This window comes from Pavona decussata, unplaced genomic scaffold (assembly GCF_977016875.1).
Source record: "Pavona decussata unplaced genomic scaffold, jaPavDecu1.1 SCAFFOLD_324, whole genome shotgun sequence".
Taxonomy (NCBI): Eukaryota; Metazoa; Cnidaria; class Anthozoa; order Scleractinia; family Agariciidae; genus Pavona; species Pavona decussata.
In genome coordinates, this window is record NW_028145713.1 from 572539 (window position 1) to 592500 (window position 19962).

The following is a 19962-nucleotide window of genomic DNA, read 5'->3' on the forward strand; positions in this document are numbered from 1 at the left end:
AAAAGCGCTTCTTTTCAGACAACTGTTCAGAGTCCCCACATGACCTGAATAAAAACTTTCCTGCGTAATGCTGTAAACTGTTGCTGTGGTTGTGAGTGCAACTGTCGAACCTTTGTAGAAAACTGAAATTTATTTATCAGAATTAATTACTAACTTTTTGTTTTCGCACAACAACAAATCAAAAGTTGATAACCACTCTAAAGAATACCCTTTACCACCCAAAGCAAAAAAGCGGAGAATTTATTCAACAACTGTAAAAAAAAATTATCTGTTTAGAATAGTTTTCGGCTCCGAAATAATTTTTTTCGTTTTTTTTTTCTTTCTTTTTTTTCACAAACGCGAAATGACACTTCAAACTATCGCAAAACCCGCAACTTGTCTGGGATTTGGTCCCCAGGCCTCTCCCGTTGCTTTGTCGAGTCTCTCAGAACGATATTAGGGACTGGCAACTACTGTGTAACCACATTTGGCGCCATTTGGCAAACGTCGGCTGTTTTGGTTGAATTTGGTCGAGTTTTGAGACTTTTTCTTACGCTTCACGAATCCAAAGCGGAGATTTAAAGATAGTGGCTGGAAGAGATGATTCTGTGCTCGACATTGACTCAGGAAAAGGTGAAAATAATGGAGAATTTCGATTTGCTGACGAAGATGATTTTCCCCTACTGAAGACACAGACGAAGCAATTATGGACGATGTGGTTTGTGAATGAATACGAAAATACATGTATATGTGACAGTGAGGTAAGAACTTTATAAAAATCCTGTTAAATAATACATGTTACCTTGTGGCTGTGTGAGCATTATATGAGCTTATATGAACATTTTCATCTGATTTATTCGGCCTTCTAAATTCTAATTTTGAATTTCAAATAGCAATTAAACAGGTAATCTGAGTTGCATTCTCCAAAAATATAAGTCTTAATGCTTGCCTTGATATTTACCATCTTTCTCGGAGATTAATTAATATATTAGAGGTGACTGATTTTGCAAGAGAAATCAAAAGGTGATTTTTTTGTGCAGAGCTACACTGTAAGTGATTTCAAAGTACTATAAAATTTGCATAATTGTACAAAGTATGACTATACAATAACAATAACAATAACAATTATTTATTATTGAAGAAAACACTTAACAAATTGTTGCTCACAATTAGTCGGGTTATTTTGAGGTGGGCAACATTTGTAAATGTTTACAACACTTAATAAGTAAATAAAAAAGAAATGACGATAACACTTTTAAAACACTTTTGTCACTGCCAGGAAAGATTAGATTTCCTAACCAAGTTTCAAAAGCTGCAATTCTTCACTTGTGAATTTTCATGTTGGCAAATTATATCCAGTTTTCGAAAGAAAAGGCTGCATGGCCTTTGCAGATTTAACAATGAAAAGAGAAAGCCTTTAGGAAGATTCAACAGCTTAAATGTGTGACAGTTGCACTAACTCATGTAAATTCACAATCACAACAAAATAATTTATTTAGTGTTCAGACCATGTGAGGACTCTGAATACCAGGTTGATATAATTATCTAGTCCCGTCTGACTTGGCTGTCCATGGTGAAATCTAATTTGGCATGTTTGATTGTAAATTTGTACCATTTTTGACTCATGAATGCAGGCATGTGCAAGAACGAGTTATTGCGATCTGGGGATTTTCACTTGGTCGGCGGGTTGTTAACTTTCATGAATGCACAGTAAATGAGTTATCATAATGTAGGGAAATTTTACTCGGACATTGGTCCAAAAATTTTCCAATTTTGAGATGTTGAAAACGGTGAATCAAAAGAGGAACTTCTAAGGAATGGTTAACAGCTGTAACAGGGGAAAATCATGCATTAGCGGCAAAGTCATTTTTCTTCGATTTGTGGTTTTATCAACCTGATGAGCAGGTGGATCTCAAATCAACTTTTAATCTGCGGACTTTGGTAACGTTCAAGTGCTTCTAGGAATATAACACACAAATAATATTATTACAGGTTCTAATGTGAGTTTGTACTGAAATACTATTCTAATAGACTGATTTTTCATTTTCCGAACAGTTCTTGCAAAATGTTTGAAAAACATGCTCTGATAAATTCGCTTCAAAATTGACTTCAAATCGCTTGCAAGGTGTCTCGCGGCAAAAATTATACACTTTTGCTCTTAGGGCTACAATGCATAACAAGTTAAGACCTATCTGAGTAAATTTTTGTTTATTAAGGAAAGCTTTTTGTATATTTCCTATTTTTATTGAGGAAACTTGGCAACTAGGAATAATGTTGTGTAAACAAGGGCAGCACTAAAAGCCAGAATCAGGAAAACAGTAACTGGAAAGGAAAATCTGGAATCTGGAATCGGAAACTACAATATGAAAATAAAACATTTACTGCTAGTGAAAAAGTGAATGTTTAGTTCAAAGTAACGAATTTGTCAAATGTAAATTTGATATTTTTCGATAGGTGACACCAGAGAATAAAACTAATTAATTAAGTCATTATTTCCTGCCAATGAAAAGTAAGTGTTTCTCACGGGTTTAAAACTGATCGCCCATGAACTTAAGAAAACTAATTTCATAGTCTATAAGTCACCTCTATGTTTTGCTTTGAAACTCTATTAAGACTCTATCAAAACAAGTTGAAGCGGTAAACAAAAGAGGCAGAAGATATGCATTCACGCAACTAACCACCTCTTAATTGGAAAGTCCGCCATCCGTGCGGTGTGAAGCAATTAATGTTGTCTCCGAGTCACCTCTATGTTGTCTCTCTCTGTCCCATAGGACATTGCTTCCTTTATAAAGAGTCCTTTCATATATGCCAACAAGTGATATGAGTTTTTTATTCTGTATTTTTTACCCCAAGTCATGTATTTCGCCATTAAATATTCTTAACCGTATTCATTATAGTTTCTGATTCTGGATTCCGGATTCCGGTTTCTGTTTTCTGGATTATGGCTTTTATAATTTTAGTGCTGCCCTGTAAACAAACACATGCCCTCGCAAGCAAATTCACCCAAGTTACGCGAGAATGGAATTTCATCTAACATTTTGAAACTTTTAGACCTTTACATGTATTTTGTTTTAGTAAATTGTATTCATTGATTAGACATTCTAACTATTCTAGACTAACAGGATGCCCTTTCTTTACAACTTGCAAGTTGTGTAAATACTAATGTTTATTTATTACCAATATGCTAATTTGTTGAATTGCTGGACTAACAAGTACCGCGTTACCACTATCCTCTTCCGCATTCACGAGTTGGCTCACAGTTAATTTTTTATAGATCTATTCTTTGTGTTCCCTATGGCCTAATCATAATTAATGTCCTTGATTAATTGAATAATGTGCTCTGTTCAGTCAAGCCCTTTACCTGGAAATGACTCACAGGCCCAGTCACTTGGAAGCATGCATGTGGGGCTTATTAAGAAGCATGCTGGTTGTCTTTTTCTTCTGCTATTCTCTACATGTATAAAGAAATGTGTTCTAAACAATCATCTTTACACACTCATATCTACATGTACTGCTGTGGTTTATATTGGCAGCTCACCCACTTGTCTCATTCGAAGATAAAGAAAAAAAATGAAATTATTCTTATGATCACCTGTACTGGGTTTTTAACTAACTGCGAGCCAGTGAGGGATGCAAGCCGAGAAAACTTGTTTTATAAGTGTCATGAGTTGAGTTATCAGTCAGGTATTTTTTTATTTTACTTATTTATTTGACTTCGCCTTCAAACTGAAGACTATAAACAGAACATAACAACATGAAACAGAAAATAAACAATTACTGGGTTAAGGCAGGGTGACCACAACAGCTAGCGCCAATTACTGTGGGCCCAAAGCACTGAAAATAGCAATTAAGGTTAAGCACTCGATTGAACATGTAGGGTTAAGTGCTGACAACTTTGATTACGGTTAAGCACTCATTGTATTGATGGAGTTTAAAGCATTGACTGTAGTGATAAGCATTAGCTAAAGATTAAAATAATAATGTATTTCTCTATATATGTAAGTTTAGGTTTGCCATTGCCTTGACCCACAGTTCACATGCCTCGTATATTTGTAAAACTCAACTGGACTTAAGTCTGGTATGTCCTTATGGGTACCTTCCTTTTCTTGTTTATGGCATCACCTTTAATAAAAGAGCAAGTGCTATCAGACCACAATAATTATTATGAGATTACATCACAAAGACAAATAATGCCTTTAAGAGATAAAGCTTTGTTTAGAAGAGTACAATCATGTAAGTGCATTTTGATCAAATGCTGTGGCAAAAAGACAGTCTTGGCAAGAGGATTGGTAGTAGGAAGAATTTATTGGCGGAAATTTCCAACCTCATTCGCAGGGTCTCTCCTCTTCACGTCCCAGGGAGTGAGAGAGGGGAGACCCTGGTTGGGGCTGGTCACGTGTCTCCCAGAGAAAAATTAGACCCAGGGAGGAGTCCTTCACTTGCTATTTTTTGTCAAGATTTATTGTCCACTCCGAAACAAGACTTCCGCTTTCATTCAACTGGCTATGTTTTTCAGTAGTCTTCATTTTGCGAGCCATTGTAGCATTAATCTGAAAGCTTAACAAAGTCCGTTGTCTCGAAGCGCTGTACTTTGGAAAATCACTGTTTATACATGACTAAATTAACCGTGGACAAACGGCGCCTTCCCCTTCAATTCATGGAGTTGTAATCGTGGTTTATTCTAGCTTTGAATGTGCTGATGAAAGATCAGATCTGAAGAACTAAGGAAGGAAACTTGAAAGGAATCGGGCCTATGTCTAACTGTTCTGAAAGGACATTCTGCAGCAATTACGCTGCTAACAGAGCGTTTCTTTCTGGAAAATATTTTAGCATAAGCGCAGTCGTTCGGTATTTAGCGTCGTTGGTTTGTTTACGTCCCTTTTTCTCTCGGGACGTAAACAAACCAACGATGCAAAATACTAGAGACGTGAACGACCACGCACATGCTGAAAGATTTGCAAGAAAGAAACGCTCTGTTAGCAGGGTTGCAACAACAAACAATACACAGGAAATAGCACATAAGCAGAACACTTTCGGAAGGAGGATGTACGGTATAACAACATGTAGATGGTAAATATTTCACGGATCGTTTTAGTGAACAAAGAAAACACTTTTGAAATACTGTAATCGTTGTAAAACAATAACGAAATAACCTTTGTTCCAGTTGATGGTGTTAATTTAGTCTGCGGCTACAATGGCTCCAAGATACATTTCCGGTCACGTTTGATTCTTTCCTGGCCGTCAAATGCGGCGCGGAGGATGACTCCTCGATGCACCGCTTGACCTTAACAATGCCTGACTTTCAGAGATCATGGACTTGACGACTCTAAAAGTAGATGTGGCAAAAATTCACTTTGTGGAAGTGCGTGGCCATAAAGCTCCTCGGCTACCACCAGAAGTAGTCGATTCCCTTTGCTGTAAAGATTTCGCCAATGACTTGTATCTCCAACTGCTTTACAATGTCGATAGCAGCCCACATTCACAGATTCCCTCGCTTTATATACCTTTTTAGGGGTTTCTGAATGACCACTTGACATGACCTTTGAAACACACGCGAATCGCAAGTTGACTTGACTGGGGCATGTTTTCCCATCTCCGGTACATTTAGTATAGGCAAACTGACACTCAACCACCCCTCTCTCCAGTCATTTATTTGTAATCTCCCAGATTCTGGGAGACACGTGACCAGCCCCAACCACGGTCTCTCCTCTCTCGCTCCCTGGGACGTGAAGAGGAGAGGCCCTGGGAACGAGGTTGGGAAATTTCATGCCTTGGGAAAAATAAAGAGGTCTAGGAAAAAATGCTCAAAGCATATATTCAAGCTAATTATTGTTCTTGAATATTCAGACCTTAAAGTTTTGTGCCATTCTTACATGTACTATTAATAATTGTAATAGTTTACATGTACTTCAAATCAGTGTTTGATTTTAACTAGTCCAGTAGCTCATCTAATTAAATGCCTTTTTTCAGACTCCCAGATGGCTGTAAGGAGTATAGGACTTTCTAAACCAGTGAGTAGGATACATATTGGGCATGTATATACATGTACATACTTGTACTTTTGTCTAAAAACATTGACTACATTACTTGCAATCGGACGTTAAAATTTCGGTTGTTTAATTTTCGGACACTTTTTCCCTCATTTCGGACAATTTTTGGACAAACATTTCGGACACTGCGCTGAAACATGCCCAAAGTAAATTTACGACTAAAAAACATGAATTAGACTGAAATAAAATCTTTGAAAAGGATAGTTTTACTGTATCTTCAAGGTTTTACAGCCGGATACACCAACGAGAAAATAACACAAACCCAATCAAGCTTATGACTCAAGCAGTGTCTCAAATGCTTACCTTTCCAGTGATTAAAAGAACGACTGAGCAAAGCCGCCTAATCCGAATTCTAAACATATCATGTACATTGGCTTTGAATATGTGATGCTGTCGCCCAGAAAGTACTTTAAAAGTTTTATACTATACTGTAAAAATTTCGGACGCTTTAAATTTCGGACGCTTAAAAATTTCGGACGGTTTTATTTTCGGACACTTTTTTTGTCCGAAATTAAAATCGTCTGAAATTTTTTGCAAGTAATGTACTATCAAACTGTTTCTGACAATGCACTTGGGTAACCTCAGCAAGCTTCATTGATAATATACTGCATAAATTACATGTATGTAAACTGCTGAAAATCCCGGCAGCTTTATAATAATATTAATACTAACAGTGAAGAGAACTTTAACTCAGTGTTTTTAATAACTGTATTTAATATTCATTAATTAGATCATGTGAAGTATTTGTGTTTGAAAATGTCTTAGGTTATTTCTTTGACCAATCGCAATACTGGCTGTAAGTATTGATATTTAATTTACATTATTATTACCAGGAGGAAATTCAAGTTCAGATTGCAGTTTTTGCATCAAGGGCAGTTGCTGGACAAGTGTGGTACCTGCAGATTGTGATAATGAGACATGATCAAGATGATGCTACCTTTAAGGTAATTTTGTGCTTCCTGTTGGACTCATGATTTGACTAATTGTCTTATAACCAGAGGATTGAAGAGTCAGTGGTCACATTTAGATTCAGTATTGTGTTGTCGTGTTGCTTCCTTTTCACTTCACATTTAGTTTTTCTCTTCCTTAGGGAAGAATACTTCAGTTGGTTTGCAGCTCAAAGTGTTTTGTTACCCCGACAATGTTCAGTTTTAAAACAGCTGGTCCTACATGTAGTTGTTCAAAGGGTGGATAATTTTATCCACTGGATAGTTCTGGCAGATACTGTAAAATGTGTGCAAGATTTTCATGATAGTCCTACATGTATAATTTGTGAATAGTCTTAGAGTAGAAGCATATGTCAAATTTAAGAATGGGTTTGCGTGGAAAACTTTGCAAAAGAATTGGTTGGAGTATATTTGCTCTGCTGGATAGCAACTTATCCAGTGGATAAAGTTATCCGTTCTTTGAACAACTGGGGCCAGGGCAGTAAATCCTGTGTTTAAGACTAGCATGCCATCTATTGTGATTTAAAGCACAAAATATTGCATTCTTGACTCCTGAATTGGGGGGCCCACTAAACATTGTGTGGTTATTGTAAGTTATAAAGACGAATTTGTAGTTTAGGACTGCTGTTGATGTGCAAGGTAATTAAGCTGAGAGGAAGTGTAAACTTGTATGGTAACCCCTGTTTTCGAATTGGTAGACTAATAAAGTTCTTTGAACAACTGGGGCCAGGGCTGTAAATCCTGTGCTTAAGACTAGCATGCCATCTATTGTGATTTAAAGCACAAGATATTGCATTCTTGACTCCTGAACAGGGTTTGAGCTAGGAATTGATCACTGGGGGACAATTTGTCCCCTTGGCTAAAATTTTGGGGGACATTTTTATTTTTAGGGGGACAGATAAATTAATTTTTATTCAACAGTTTTTTTACATTGATACAGGCAAGCCAACAAAAACTTTTTTTTTAGCTGATCCTTGTAATACAAGAACAGTGATCAACACAAACAAGAAAAGTTAAGTTATTAGTGTCAATACTTTTTTTTCTCGTCATATTTAAACAGAGGATCAATGACTATACTTTATACTTCAAAACATTTCACAGCAGAATCTCGTCTCGGCATCCCCTTGTAAACTTCAATTCCTTTCTTAATTACTGGTAGACGTACATGTACTAATTCTTCTGTTGGTTCTAGCCCAAACATCAAAGTCCCTAACCCTAGTTTGTCAATGTTAGACTTCAGAACAGTAGCAATAGCATCTTGCATACCTTCCACACTTTGATGAGAATGATAGGTAGCATTTCCTCCCACTCGAAGATTCTTAACACTTTCGAGGCCAACTTCATCCAGAAAATTGAGTAGTGAGTCATATTTGACTGTCGTTACGTCCTCTTTGGCCAGCCAGTAGAGGGCTCTCATTGCTCTGAGGATGGCTTGCGATTGTTCTCTAAGAGCATGGCGCTGTGTGTTGCTGAATGTATCCCTCATAGCTTCTTCATTGACAGCATCCTCATGCTCTTAACAGTCTTTATGTCTTTGCAGAGTTGAGGTTCTAAAATTTGTACACCCTTCTGCCGATACAATGGGGTTGTCTTCTTAGATTTCCGACAAAAATAGCAGAACATCGCCTCCTTTTCATAGTGCAACCATGTGTGGTCTCGCAAACAACTTTTCTGGAAAGTTCGTGATTTTCTCGGTTTCCTTTGATCCTCATCCGATTCTTCCTGATTAATTCACTGTTCTTCTTCTGTATGATTTTTCTGATTCAGTCTGGCTTCGATTTGTAGCGAAAAAGCTTTCTATTGTGAATTGTGACTCGAGAATGAACTTTGAAGGAACAACGTGCGGTAAAATATACTTTCCACATTCTGTTTAACTTGCAATCTCTGGGATCCCTTCGTGTCTGCTTCCGTTCGAGTTTTTTCCCTTAATTTTGAAGGAGACAAATTGTCCCCTTGGCCGTTTTTTTTAAGGGACAATTTCAATTGCAGTGTGGGATTGGCGCAATGGCGCGGCCCGGCTCAAACCCTGCCTGAATTGGGGGGCCCACTAAACATTGTGTGGTTATTGTAAGTTTTAAAGAAGAATTTGTGGTTTAGGACTGCTGTTGATGTTTCAAGCTAATAAGCTGATAGGAAGTATAAACGTGTATGGTAACCCCTGTTTTCGAATTGGTAGACTAATTAATAAAGTGCTTTTATTGATGAAAATTTAAGTTCTATCCATGGCCGTGGAACAATTCTTTTAGTGCGTTTTAGTCATTCTTTTAAAAATCTCTGATCAATGGGCACATACAGGACTTCACTTTTACAACATGGTAGGAAATCAAGGCAATTAATTAACAAACTGTGTAAAATTTTACAGACTATATGTCTCATGAAGTATAGAATCTTGAAGTTAAAACTATGAAATTGGTTAGAAGGAAAAGAAAATTTTGAGAGTGGGAGACTTCAATACATTAATTTGACCTGATATTCTGGTCATTTTTTATAGACTGTGAAGGATCGAGAAATTGCCAGCAAGTATCACTTGTTACAGACTTTCCCATTCAGTATCTCCTCAGACATTGCCATCTCACTGAAACATCAATGCCCTGAACATTTTAAACTTACGACTGAAAATTACCAAGTGAGTTAAATAGAATTGTGTATGTAGTCACATGTACTAACTTATATTGTTATTATTTTTAGCTTTTTGTATCATTTCTAACGTTGGTGTGATGTCTAATGACCTGACAGACAAAACTGAATGTAATTGTAAACTAATGTAAATTTGCTGCAGGGTGTACAGTCAAAATATTGCATCACACAGTCATACTCTTTAGAGTTATGTTGCACCTGGGGGTGTTGGCCAGGAATGAAACAATCTTTGCCTGATGGTCACCGTGGTCAAATACTCAGCAACAGAAAATGTAGAAAATTACTTGAAGAAAAAAATTCAGCTTGCTTTTGCCCTTTCACTCTACTCTGAAGCATATAAGCCACAGCAGCCCACTGACGGTTCGTTTCTGCAACCAAGACTCTTGTGGGAAACAACAACAATGATGTTTATTAACAAATAACAGCTGGTGATAGGTAGATTTTGACTGATTTTCAAAATTAGTTACTGTATTTCCTACATTTCTATCAACAGGAGGTTGACTATACCATCATTCAAAATCTCTTGCATGGTTTTTGGTTTGTGATTGAGTTCCATTTGGAACACTTGGGCAGTGAAGCCGACCAGTTTGTGGGTAATGTCTGTGTGGAACCCAAAAATTTCCCTTTGGATGTAGAATGTCCAATAAACAAGAAATTCAATCTTGGCATCTCAGAAGAGTTTGAGTTGAAGGTAAGTTATTGGTAAAAGTGATTGATGAGTGATGTGAATGGCTGTATATCATTTTAGAGGTGTAGGGCCATAGTGTTTAGTGTGTTGGTCAGTGGTTCAAGGCTGAGCATCTGCTGATCTGAAGTCTTCTAAGACCAGAAACTGAATTTTGGAAAAATTGAAATCCAGAGGTCCCTGGTTTAAAGTCCTGCTCTGGATGTTAGCTGGAGTTGTTCCTCAGTAGCTCCAAGTTTAACTCATTCGCCAGGCTTGTAAATAACCAGCTTGGGATTTGTTGATCATGTTATTGTTCAATTAAATTTAGATCATTATTTCTTTGTGAACGTTTAATGCTCAGCCTCACTGGAGCACTTGTGCTATAATCGCAATCTGCTACCCAGAGTCCTCAGGCTTTTTGGTCAGCAGGTGGGCACCAGGAGAGACTCTGGGGACATCGAAAAAATTCAAATTTATTGATTGTCTTTTTTCCTTAACGGTTTCCATTGTTTTACCGTAGAAATCCTGCGGTAATAAAATTCGATGTCCCCAGAGTCTCTCCTGGTGACTAACCGCTTGCCAAAGAGCCTGAGGACTCTGGGTACGATGATTGCTATAATCACTGCTGAGGGTAATTAATACAGTTTATTACTGTTGTTGTTGTTGTTATTATTATTATTGTTATTATTATTATTATTTTAACAGCACTATTTTACACTGCTAAAAAGAAAAAGAAGAATTAAAACCAAACATTTTCGATTGATCAAGCTATCTTCAGGGTAAAAAGACTGTCCGCTACATGCACATTTTACAGTATGTGCTTCGGGTGATTCCTTATGGGAACAGTTTAGCTATCGTAAGAATGGACTTGTTTGTTCACACTGAGGCTCCAATTTGTTGGATCATTAAGCCTTCAATTATTCTGCGCTTGTGAAAAGATTTTGCCCTACAAAGGATTCACTAACTAAATGAATGGGTTGGATTCTCACGTACATGTAGAACTGGAGTTGGTGGTTTCAAATCTTGGTGTAAGCACCAACAAGGGTCTTTAACCCATTTCAGTCTTACAGTACATGTAGTACTGTTTTCTTTGCCATTTTTGTATGTGTGATGTACCATTTGAAGGGCTGGGAGCATAACAGACTTATGTCGAATTTCAGCCCGTTTTTCGATGTAGCTCGGATTTGTGCAAACTTTTGCATGTAAACCGCAATTCGATTGAAAACCATTGTCCAGTATTTTTTCACGCCGCTTTGTGTTTCGTATTAATGCCATTGAGAAATTTTACCATCTTGTAAAGATATATCGGTAACATTATAGACACTGGATGACCGAAAGGACAATGCACTGAGGATTAAATACTTGTATTCAATATACACTCGTTGTCTTTGAAACATGGCACACGAAAGCGGTGTTTTTCGCGGGAGCAACGAAAAGAATGCTGTGACGCTTTTATTTGATTCTGTTACAAACTACTACGTACGTGACAGGAATGTCCGAAATGTAAACAGTTACATCTTCCAAGAGAAAATGTGTCCATTTCCTGGCGTAAAATCCAGCTTTGTCCCGTTTGTCGACATATCACTCTTCATAACGCAAAATACTAGCATTCTACACGATTAACAGGAAGACATGTAGCCATTTCAACGATTAACAACGATTAACAACGATTAACGGCAGTTCTATTAAAAGGTAGAGACTATCTATTCTTTTTTACCAGCAGTCGGTGTTAACCGTTGAAAATCTATGTTAATCGTACTTTTATTGAATCATTGCTTTGAAATTGTCAAGTTAATTGTTACATACCGAATTTCAAGCCTGGCAAACCACAACTAAGGCTTGCAAAACACCTTGCACATGGCGGGATTTGTCTCTGATGCTCCCGCGGGATTTGATAATCGAATTGAAAAATTCATCACGGCACAGTCATCACTACCAAGGAGGGATTCTTTGGACAACATTTCCACCAGTTCCTGTGAACTGCATTCCTCAATTTCATAACTTTTCAAAAGATCCATAGATGTCGGTGCGTTTACAAACTTCACCAAACAAAAGCGAAACCAACTAGCCAGTACGATACGCAAGTTGTTTATCCCGACTGCCTTGATCTATTTTGGGCTTGTTACAACCCGCAAAAGCAAACCATGATATCATCTCAAACGTTACTTATAGAAACAACAACTGGTGCGACTGAACACGGCTCGTGGACAGTGGAAACTTTTAGCCTACCGATAATTTGGAAAACGAGTCTGACGTGGACAAAACCTATCAAAAATTTGCCTTCCAAGCGCGTTCACTTGTAGACAAGCAAACTATCAAATACCCCTCCCCCTCCCCCGGACTCAATGTTGTCTTCTGGGTCACGAACAGTTTCCAGGCAAGCATCACTTCCCACATCAACATTGCATAAGGGGAAGGGGGGAAGGGAGAAGTACCTGTTGTAGAATTATGAAGGGAGAAACAGTAAGTGAGTGGTTTTTTGGCTGTCTGTGTTCGGTTCTCGATGCATAGGGGGAGGGGGTGTGAGGGAGATTAGTAAGCAAGTGGTTTTTGTTCTGTTCGTGTTTGGTTTTCTCAAGGAGTTTTGTCCACGATTGTAAAACCGCGAAATGTTTTCCAAACCAGGGAGAGCCAAAATTCGGACAAATCCGTGCGAAATCGAAAGCCGCGCTAAAATTCGACATAAGTCGGTTATGCCCTCAGACCTTCATTTAAAAGGTCTTCATGAGTGAAATTTGTTTCTCATGTCAAGATAACTGAAGGAAGTCAGGTCTTTGAAAGAAATACATGTAGTTCCAAACGTCAAAATGAAAAATTACAAAATTTCACTGATCATTTCATGGGATAGATCTACCCCCAAATTGTAGCTTAATTTGCAGTTTTTAATGCATAGAAAGTTCTGTCCAGGAGATATTGTCAGAGTCTGTAAGTGCATCAAATTGAAACATTTGAAAAATTGTAGAAGCGGTAAACCACATCATAGATACCAGGGGATACTATTTTTTTCTTTAACCCTTTCCCGCCCAAAAGTGCCATATGGCACAAGATGCAATAATGAGCACAATATTTGGTCAATTTGTGTGAAATTTGCACAACCAAAAGATCTTGGAAAGATCTACAAATTGAAGGCATAAAATCATGCCCCCCTCCTATATGAGACTTTATTTACCACCCCTCAAACTTTTGGATTTTCTTTTCCTTTGTACGTTAAGGGTCCAGCTGATATCTGACAACAAGCAATTGACTGAGAGCTGTACATTAAGCTATAGTTTAGGGGGATACCCAGTATATACAACGAATAGGGAAATTGACCAGAATTTCTTCTGCAGTGTGCAATACGCATTTTAGGGTTAATTTGATTTGAAGATGTACATGTTCACATTAACTTGTACATGTATAGAACAGAAATGCTTAGGCCTTTTTCTCTCATTGAGGTTGTTTGTAAAATCCTTCAATTTGGGTGAATTTGCTGAATATCACAAATCGAACATTTCATGCTAGTCAGTACTGCTCAGCACTTTATAGTTTTGTCCACAGAAACTACCTTTAAGCATATAACACAAAGTGCTCAATAGCAATAACTTTACAACAGCACAAGTTACCCTCTTCAAGTTAACTGCGGTAGCTTATATAGGATGGGATAAATGAATGAATGAATGAATGAATGAATGAATGAATGAATAATTAAACAAATGGGAATTTCAGGGGAAATGCTGAGAGTGGCTATTCTGTCCATTGTTTCCTGATCTAATTGGAATCTGAAAACGTTGGTCTTTATGAAGGGCGGAAAACCCTAGGAGCAAGGGAAACAACTAGCAACAAACTCAACCCACATATGGTGTCAACTCTGGGAATCAAACCCGAGCCACACTGGTGGAAGGCGAGTGTTCTCACCATTGGGCCATCCATGTCCCCCCTTTATGTTACCTGCAAAAGGTGCTAAGTGCTTGTTTATATTTGTTAGGAAAGAAGGCCAAATAAATAAAAATGAGCAGTATGCTCAGACTCTTCAGGAGTTGGAGCGTGGAAGCCCCCCAGATGCAATACTTGGTAGTGAGCTGTTACAGACGCGTGAGACTGGAGACCAAGGGAATGAGCAGAGCTGGTTGGCACAGGTAAGATGATTGACTGCTACATGTTCAAAAACTGCTTGTTTTATGCTTCATTTTCCGGTGGTGAAAACATCAATTTAAAATGTCAGAGTGGTGTTTCTAGTCTGCTATGTCTTCATCCCTATCTGAACAACTATTGATACACTTTAGTACTGCTTGATTCAAATGAATAGTCATGATCATAAGGGCTTCCTCCAGGGGATCAAAAGTTAGAAGCATTGTGTACAGCATAATGAAAAGGGTCTCAGGACAGTCCTGCTCAGTAGCTTTCATCTCAGTCACAGTGGTCACACTTCAGGGACTCATCCAAAAACTCAAAAGTTAGAACCAGCGTGTACAGGTTGATAAACATCAATGTTAGTTTTTGATCTCACTGCCCGCGTTGGTTTTGACCATTTTCAGTTCGGTTTGACAGTTGACTGTCTGCTTCGAGTCTTGATTCGCGACTCGATCCTGCATTCGCATGCGATTCTCGACTCTATCCTTTATACTCGATACTCATGCGATCCATTTCTTACAGGACGCCTCCCATCACGGCCTTACTATTGACAGCCTCGAGAGCCAAGCTGAGAAAAAGAAGAAAACGAAGGAGGAACACAGGCGGCTGCTTCAGGAGCGTAGAAGCCTCCTGCAGCAGCAGGATAGGGAAAAACAGGAAAGAGATGATCGCAAACTTGCCGAGGAACTGGCCTACAATGACCTCAAGGCCGCGCGCCAGGCTGCCGGGTTTGTTTCCTGACCCCAGGTGCATTATGAAGCCATACCCCAGTGTGATCTCCCGGATGCCCCCATGAGGCTGGGGGGCTTCAGTAGCCAGGCTGGAAGTGACATCTCTGGAGAGCTCGATGCATTCAGCGGGCTAAGCAGCTTCCGTGGGTCTTGGGCGTCCCCATTGGCTAATAATGATGAGGTCATCGATGCATCAAAGATGACATCAGGCAATGGGGACATTCGGGTGCAGGAGTAAAGTGACGACACCACTGTTCATTAAGCAGTCTTTTGTGTAACTGATTATTGGTCAAAGCGTGTTTCTGTGTCCCATAGGCTAGATCAGGAAATCCAACCGAGTGGTTAAGTACGGGGTTTTTTGTTTTAGGCGTTTTATCGCTTTTTTTTTTTTTTTTTTTACCGTGTGTTTGATTAGGGCCAGTCTGACTGGATGTGTTTGACTTTCGTGTTGCAATTTTTTTAAAAATTTCATTTTCAGTGTCGGCCAGTGGTTTAGGCTTTCAATGAAAAATCTGTTCAGGTTTTTCAGGAAAATGAACGCTTCGGTCTAAATTTAATCTTTTGAGAAGGATCGTGTGAGATTTTTTTTTCTCTTTGTAGACTGCGATAAAAAAAAAAATAATAAAAAATAAAAAAAAAAATCAGCCTTTTGGCTTCTCACGTCAAGGGAAACATACCCTAGCTTTGCGTTGAGTTCATGTTTAAGATGTGACACGGCTAGGTCATCAGGTGTGCACGTGATCAATATTAAATGGAGTGACAAGCATTAGAACAAAAAACAAAACGTTACATGACGCTCCATCGAGTCTTAATTTCTAAAAAATTATGTTTGATGTGAATCAATTTGACAAGTTTTTTGGCTATTGGCTGTTGAAATGTTAGCCATTTGTGGATTCTCTTAATAGAGTTTTACAAATTCGGGGGAAAAAAGTCACTGAAAATGGAAATCATTTGTCATTTTTAATTTTTGTGATGTGAGTTTTTCTCCTTGAAAGCCTCGCAGGTGCAAAAGTAGGAATTTGTTGTTCGAAGTCGTATACAGTGAAAGCATATTTGCTATAGTGTTGAAAAAGTTAAGATATAAATCAGTGGATCTGTTGTGTGATTATATCCTTGATTTTAGTGCGTTAGATAATGAAGACGACTGGAAATAGAACACTGGAAAAAAAAACAAAAAAACAAAAAAAACGAAAACTCACGTTGTTATATCAGTATATTTTATTGTACAATAATTTGTATCTTGTAACTCCCAGTAAGAGGGTAATAAAAATTGTGAATAAATTGTATCACTGTTTGAACAATTCTGTGATTTTTTTGTCGCTTATCCCCCGGACTATAGGTGATAGGCAGGTTCAAAGTCATTAGACCTAGAGGGGTTTGAATGTTCATCGATTCGTATCTCCACATTTCTCCTGGTTTCCCCGATGTAATCAACACTGCCAGAACAGTCCTCTTTTTAGACCACATGTGATCTGTGAATGTTTTTGTCTTTAAGGTTGAGGACGATGAAAATGTCTTTGAAACCCGTGTTATTGTATAATAGTTTTGCTTCACTTCCTTTTTGGTTTGGTTTAATCTTTTAACTTTGTAGCCTTGTAAAATAGTTTTGTAATAAGGAAGTGGATATTATTATTATTATTACTATTATTATTGTTATTATTATTATTATTATTATTATTACTGTTATTATTATTATTATTATTAATATTATTATTATTATTAATGATGTATTATTCTAGAAAGTGACACAGACATACATGTACTCGCAAAAAAAAAAAAAAGAAATTCGAGTGCTCCTATCAGGAGTCAAACCCAAGGCCTTTCAATTACTAGTTCGGATGCTCTACTACTGACGTACAGGAGATTTGTTTTGTTTTTATTTTTCATTCATTTTATTTTATTTACCACACGTTCGACTTACCGCAATACCGCAAACCCCAATGTCCCCCTCCGATCGACTTGCGCGAATTTCACTGCAGTTGCACGGTGAAGAAATCATTGGTCTGAATCTTGTCAGATGTGACTCCTCTGCCTTTCTGCGCCCTATGCACCAATTTTACAAACTAATCACCATCTCTGCTAATTGTACATGCATTTCCGGTCAGCGAAAGTTTTCTATTGTTTTGCGATAAGCCGCTGCCTGTTTGAATTTGGTAATTATAACTATCATGAAATGGAAATGCGGGCTCATACATAAGTCACAGGAACCGCCAATCTCGTACCCAGAGTCCTCAGGCTTTTTGGTCAGCGGGGCGGCGCCAGGAGAGACTCTGGGATAATGGAATTTCTTATCCCAGAAAACGTGGGATTCCGGTCTTTGTGCGCATGCTTAAGATTGAAGCGGAAGTCAAATGCCCCAAAATGGCAGCCGCGTTATTGTTATTGAGCCTGAAGGTTTTATCGGGCCTTGAAAGTGTTCGAGAAAGCCAAAATTGATTCTACACGCGATCAAAAGGAACTGGATTTTTTCCCGTAAGAGCGGATCAAAGCAACTGGATTTTTTTTCACGTAAGAGCGAGCGAAAGGTGGACTTAATTCGACGTTGCTACAACAGACAAGTAACATATTTCTTTTTTACTGTTTATACTTACAAATAAAAAGGAACCATCACTTCTTCTCTCACAGAACTGAGCAGCTGACTGTGTAGTAAATTTATGTTCAAATTACCTTCTCCCTTTCCCTTAACAGTTTATTTCCAAATGGGATTCAATGAACACATACATGTTAAGCTTACCATTTGAAAATAATTTAAAATCACCTCTTAATATTAGTATCTACTGTTGTAAATTAAGTTTTTTTTCGTCTCAAATTTTTAAAATTTTATTAGACTGAATTGCGTGCACGCTTTTCTTAAAGTGAATTTAAGAATGTCATATGTGTTCGAATGCAAGCTTAGTACAATTTCAACATCAGCATATTTAATACATGCCATGAATTCAAGAGCAGCTGTCAATTTTTTTTCTGAATAAACATTCCTTTTGCCTAGCTTTTGGCAAAACTGATAGAGAGTGCTCACATCTTGCATGCTTCTAGTGCTGTAGAGTTGCTCCCAGGTATACTAATAATATATCTAGAAATAAAATGAAGTAGTATAACAGAGATTGGGTAATTGTGCCAACAGGCTTTGAAAATAAGGATACTGAGTTGTGTTGAGGTTTAATTTGTTAGCTATTCTGCCTAACCACAGAGAAATAATTTTGAGAACTGTATGGAGCGTGGTAATCATGCTACCTCTCATCAGTAAATTGGTTATAATGTGATTGTTGAGAGACTGTTGATATCCTCACTATGGTACTTCATTTAGTCAGCCAATTTCTATACCATGCATATAATCTCCTTAGTCTGTTCTTGTATACATGTAATCAAGGTAAAATAATTTAAAACTATCTTATGTGAGTTCTCTAATAAATTTGGGTGCAGTGTAGGAAATTAGCTCAGAGATGGGGTCAATAGATTGGAGAAATTGGGTTTATATTAAATTTACATAAATTTTGGTGGGGCCCGACTTCATCTGGTCGTGGAGTGTACACTTTAACTAAGAGCTGAGTCAGATAGCTCAGATACTGACACACATTACCTAATGTATTCTGATTGATTAAGGCTAATTACTGGTAAATTGATAATTTCTGAATGATTTGCCATTTCTTTTGAGTCGGCTGGATGGTAATGTGATTAGGTATCACACATTTAATTGACTTCAGGCAAGGGAAGTATTACTACTCAACTAACACTCTGCAGCTGAATAGTATAATATAATCTCTTCTCTGATCTTGCAGCTCTTGCTTTGACGACAGATAATTACTATTGTCAAACTCCCCAATATCCTGAATGATTGGCATAGTGTTGTGAGACCTTTGCTGAACTGTGTAAGTTATACAGCGCTTGTGGGAATTTGTGGTCCCTTGACAATAATGTTAGCTAAGAACTAAAACTGAAAATTGTCAAACGTGACTCTTAGTTCAAGCCTTTCCTGGGCTCTGATTGTCTATTAGGCCACAATCTAAGTCATCCAGCATATTGCATAATGTTTGTGGGACTGAGCCAAGTCTAGTGAGCTGCATTGATCAAAGGTCTAGAACAATAGAAAGACACATTCAGAATAATAATACAAAATCATATAAATTTGTCATACCATCAGTTACAAAACTGTATCTAAAGATGTTTCAAATTTCTTTTAAGCTTGTTAACAGAATAAACAATAAGGCTAGTGATGTTTCTTTAACCCATAAAATATCAGTTGAATAGTAATTTATTATTATTATTTTTTTTGGTGGGGGGGGGGGGGGGATCTAACAAGCGTTGACTGTAAAAATTTATGTTTCATCTATAATCACTCTATAATTAACAGTTTTGTCAACAAATTATACTTAAAAAATTCTATATACTTGATGAGATAATGGTTACACATAATTTTATTAGTTACCCCCAACAGCAAAGGGGAAGGGAGTAAAAGACCCATTGGAATCCTTGGAATGTTCAACATATATACTTTATATACTTGTCATGCTTTAGTAGATATTGAATGTAGTTTTTTTGCAAGCTAGTATTGTAGTGTCTGAAAGTTTTTTCTTTTGTTTGATTATTAGTGCAAAATAACAATAAACGATATGATTCACTAAGAAGTATAATTTTTATGCTAAAACCTGCTGGCTACCACAAATTTCTTGCTAATATTTACTAGCAATAATAATTACATGAATGAATATTACATGAAGAAATGATAGAAGGGGTTGTTTTCACCAAATTATTCAGTAAAATCCATCCACTGCCAAAATAATTATGTTAGTAAATTTGCCAAATTACAAGTGGAGTGTTTGATAAGGATATAATTATGATGAAAG

The 19962-nt window shown here is 37.5% G+C and overlaps 1 protein-coding gene, 1 long non-coding RNA gene and 1 pseudogene across 6 annotated transcripts in view; 2 read left to right on the top strand and 1 right to left on the bottom strand.

Annotated features, from left to right (window-relative positions):
* Positions 1–19962, top strand: part of LOC146453677 (uncharacterized) — a 71941-nt pseudogene that overhangs the window by 37330 nt on the left and 14649 nt on the right. The gene's annotated exons all lie outside the window — the stretch shown is intronic.
* LOC146453679 (uncharacterized) lies at positions 442–15114 on the top strand. Of its 4 annotated transcripts, none has more exons than XM_085096342.1 (7): positions 469–740; positions 5950–5990; positions 6863–6973; positions 9468–9602; positions 10107–10304; positions 10986–14395; positions 14913–15114. In XM_085096342.1, the coding sequence occupies exons 2-6, from the start codon at positions 5958–5960 to the stop codon at positions 11061–11063; spliced, it is 555 nt and encodes a 184-aa protein (XP_084952468.1). In that variant the 5' UTR covers positions 469–740; positions 5950–5957; the 3' UTR covers positions 11064–14395; positions 14913–15114. The 4 variants fall into 4 exon arrangements, with proteins under 4 accessions (XP_084952469.1, XP_084952471.1, XP_084952468.1 ...); XM_085096344.1 differs by having other exon boundaries at positions 473–740; positions 14245–14395; XM_085096343.1 differs by lacking the exons at positions 10986–14395; positions 14913–15114 and adding an exon at positions 10801–10863 and having other exon boundaries at positions 442–740.
* LOC146453680 (uncharacterized) lies at positions 15727–17156 on the bottom strand. The gene is made up of 2 exons (XR_014859450.1): positions 17043–17156; positions 15727–16279 (listed from the first exon to the last, which is right to left on the bottom strand). It is a non-coding gene; the product is annotated as an uncharacterized LOC146453680 (long non-coding RNA).